Source organism: Otolemur garnettii, unplaced genomic scaffold (genome assembly GCF_000181295.1).
Source record: "Otolemur garnettii isolate 467f Iridium unplaced genomic scaffold, OtoGar3 scaffold00067, whole genome shotgun sequence".
Lineage (NCBI taxonomy): Eukaryota > Metazoa > Chordata > Mammalia > Primates > Galagidae > Otolemur > Otolemur garnettii.
Genome location: NW_003852462.1, coordinates 896,436 through 900,180, shown reverse-complemented (window position 1 = coordinate 900,180; position 3,745 = coordinate 896,436). Strand labels below are relative to the sequence as shown.

Below are 3,745 nucleotides of genomic sequence, written 5' to 3'. Positions count from 1 at the left end.
GGTTGAGCTATAGGCGCCGAGCCACGGTCCTCATTTCTGAGGCTCCTGTGAGGAGACCCACCCAGGGGAGCTTCAGGAGGGACAGGGGATGCTGGGGAAACCCTCTTCACAGCCCAGGCAAAAAGGAGCAGGGAAGGGGCTGGAGGAGGAAGATGAGAGAGGAAGAGTGGGAGAGGGAAGGAAGGACAGGGAGTGGAACAGGGAGGGAAAAGAGGGAAAGTTGGAGGAAGGGGAGGAAAGGGGAGGGAAGGGGAGAAGGAAGAGAAGGAGAGGAAGGGGTGGTGCTGGGGGCAGCTGGGTCTTATCAGCCCAGGAAACCAGAGTCAACAGGTGGAATTTCGTGTGCCCAGTTACCAAAGAGCTCCCCAGGGGCCAAAGCGAGGGGAAGGGCAGGCTGGCTCAGCCCAGAACTGTCCACCACCCAGAGTCCTGTCCCCACCCAGCCCTGAAGCCCTCGGGTGTGGACTTCCTCCACTGGGATCAATCCCAGACTTCCCACAACACTATAGTTTGGCTGAGAGCTCATGACACCAGTTTGGACCCACTGACACCCAGGCCAAAAGACAGGACTGTACAACATTCTTGGGTACAGCTGGACAGTCTGTCCCCCCAGAAATCCCTCTTCCTCCTGGCTCTGCCACCTACCAACCCACCCCCAACCACACTCTGGGGGGCTCCCAGGTACGGGCCAGAAAGGGGGGTTGGAGGGGACTGCTCCAGGAGGAGACAACTGTCTCAGCAACAAACCCCAAACAAGGTTTGCTTCAAGGTCAGAAGCTGACCCTCAGAGTCACAGAGCACAAAAGATGACCCCCAGCGCACTGCCAGGAGGGGACCTGGCCTCAGAGGGTCCCCACTGCTTGTCCCTGCCTCTAGGGCTCCTGCTGCCGCCTTGGGAGCCAAGAATGTGAGAAGTGAGCAGCACCTTTTGAGACCCTAAGGAATGCCCAGACTGCCCAGTCCAACCACTCCACTCCCCTCCCTAGTTGCGGCAACCTTCTGGATCCTCTCTGTCCTCTGGGGAGCACTCGTGCGAGGTCAGACCTCCTGGAGACAAGAGCTGGTGCAAGGAAAAACAGCCCTCCCTCACCCACTACCCACACCACCCCCACCAGGGCTGCCCGGTGGCCACGCCAAGCGTCCAGAGCTCCCCAGACCCAGTCTACAGCTCCCAGCCACTGATTCTGTGAGGTGCCCCCCGTCCCATTCCGCAGTGAGTCAGGGTCTGCGTAGGGAGGAGAGCCTGGAAGCCAGAGTCCGAGCGCAGGTAAGTTTCAGAAAATTCCTGCGGGCCCCGCCAGTCCTCTCTCGGAGGCCCCTCCATTCACACAACCCAGGGCGCAAACTTTCATTAAGCTGAGACATCTGACCGGGTAAATTAAGGGAAAGTTTAGAAAACCCCGATGTTTAAATCCCTGCCAGAAGTTTCCACAATTTGGTGAAAACTTTTAGCCCTTACAGGCTTGAGGCTTTAATGCCCCTAGCCAACTGTCCAGTGAAAATGTAAACAACAGGGACCAGTGCTGAGAAGCTCGTAGCGACGCCACCGCCCTCGCCGCGGGGTCCTTGCCGGCAAGCCTGAGCCCAGGTTAAGTCTAGTCGCCGAAGTGGACTCGGCGAGAAGACCTGCGCGGCAGCCCGCGACCGCCGCCCTCCCCGCAGGGCGCGGCCACCACGCCCTGCCCACGAGCCTCCCCGCGGGTGACATTCAAGGGCTCCCAGAGTGCCTGCGTCGCCTGGAGCCGACTCTCCGACGCTCCAGGGCCCAGAGGGACCTGGCTGTGCCTTCCCTTCCGCGCCGCGGCCCTGAGCCCCTGCCGCGTCCAAGCGATCCCCGACGGCCCGCGCGGGACGAGCTGCTCCCGGCGCCGGACTCAGCCCTGGGCCTCACGGGCTTCGCGCACCGGCCCCGCGCCCCCGCCGTCGGGCCGCGCGCTCACCCGCCGTAGTGCGCCTTCAGGCGGACCCGGCCACCGCTCCCGTCCATCTTGGGGCCAGTCCTGCTGGGCATGGCGCGCTCCCCGGCCGCCGTCAGCGCTGCGCCCCGGGCGCTCGAGCCGTGGCGCGGGGCGACGGGCAGCGGGGCGGAGACTTCAGGTGCGGCCGACGGCGGAACGCGGAAGGGGGCGCGGCGCTGGGCCGCCCGGCTAACTCCTTGGAACTTGGGCTGCGGACGGGCGGGGCGGGGGTGCGGCCAGCGGGGGCGCGCAAGAGCGGGGGCGCGCACAGGGGCGCCGGTAAAGGGGTGGGGGGAGCGGTGTCCGAATATGGCCGACCGAGGTCGAGACGGCCGCCAATCGGCGGGGCAGGCGGTCCCCGGCGGGGGCGGTGGCACCTGCGGCCAATGAGGGTGAGGCGGACGGCCACCTGGGCCAATCCTCGAGGGACCCCGTGGCCACGGCCCAATGGCACGGCCGAGGAGGACTACCTGTCGGGCGGGGCGCGGCCCACCTGCGGCCAATGGGAGCGCGCGCGGCGCGGCTCTGCCCGGCAACCGGCGGCGGCGCGGGCGGGCCCGGGGCCCCGGGAGACCAACTAGTGGCCGCAGAGGCCCCGGGAACTTTTTGGAAATGCAAGTTCTTAGCTCCCAAGCCGACTAGATATCCCGCATCCGTGTCACCGAGCCTCGAGCGATTCGGACCAGCGCGAGTTCATAAGCGGCTGGTCTAGAGGACCAGGGAAGAGAACGCCGGCGACTCAGGGCAGGGGACGCGATGGAGGGAGTTCCTCCCGTCCAGGGGTTCCCGTTACAGACGCGGAGACTCGGGTTTCGAGGAGAGGAGGCGGCCAGGGTTACGGGCGCCGGTGTAGTCTAGCGCAAGGAAGGGTTGTCCACACTCGCTGGCCGTCTCTCTTTGCCTCAGTTCCCTCCTCCTCCCAGGACAAGGATACTGCATGCAAGGGTCAGGTCGCCACGACCTGCATGCCTGAAGCTACAACTCTTCTGGGCTCAGTAACTCAGTGGTCCTTGGCGTGGACAGTCACCTTCCAACACTACCCTCTGCCTCTGCTCAGGTCCCTGCATCCTTCCCTTGAGTGTGGGACAGAGTTCGGGACCCATCTCTTAGCCCTGCATCCACCCAAGCTGGGCACCAGGTGCGCACCCCTGACACAGGGGTCTTGCTGGGCCTCCTGCCAGCCTTGGTCCCTCATCTGCTACTCTTTTCCCACCTTTCTCCCCGTGCCCACCCACCCAGTTGGCCAGCTTCTGACCCTGGCCTAACCCCAGTCCTAGACTGCCCAGGCCAAGCCCTCACCCCCCTCACCTGAACAGCCATAGGGAGCTCTCATTCATTTTCATTCCACAGACTCTCCCTGGGGCCTCATGGTAGGCACTGGGGTGACCGTCAAAGAGAACGAAATGAATGCAGTCCCTGTGGTCATAGAACTCATGCTCCCCTAGAGATGGTTTGCACAAAAGACTGCCAACAGCCCACCCCTACCCTCCATCTACTGGCTCATTTCTCTGCTCCTCTTTTTAAAATAAATTTTATTTACTTATATTTTTAGAGATGGGGCCTTACTCTGTTGTCCAGGCTGGAATGCAGTAGCACAATCATAGCTCACTATAGCTCAAGTGATCCTCCTGCCTCAGCCTCCCAGGTAGCTAGGACTACTGCTGTGTGCCACCACACCTGGTTAATTTTTAAAATTTTGTTAAAGAAGCAGTCTCACTACGTTGCCCAGGCTGGTCTCTAATTCCTGGCCTCAAGGGGTTCTCCTGACTTGACCTTTTTTTTTTTTT

The 3,745-nt window shown here is 62.4% G+C and overlaps 1 protein-coding gene across 1 annotated transcript in view; it reads right to left on the bottom strand.

Moving 5' to 3' along the window:
• PRKCZ (protein kinase C zeta) overlaps positions 1-2,180 on the bottom strand; it is an 83,154-nt gene extending 80,974 nt beyond the window's left edge. Inside the window, exon 1 of the mRNA XM_003793204.2 lies at positions 1,941-2,180. Within this exon, the coding sequence (XP_003793252.1) occupies positions 1,941-2,011 (71 nt within the window). The 5' untranslated portion in view covers positions 2,012-2,180. The remainder of the gene's footprint in view (positions 1-1,940) is intronic.
• Positions 2,181-3,745: the final 1,565 nt, after the last annotated feature.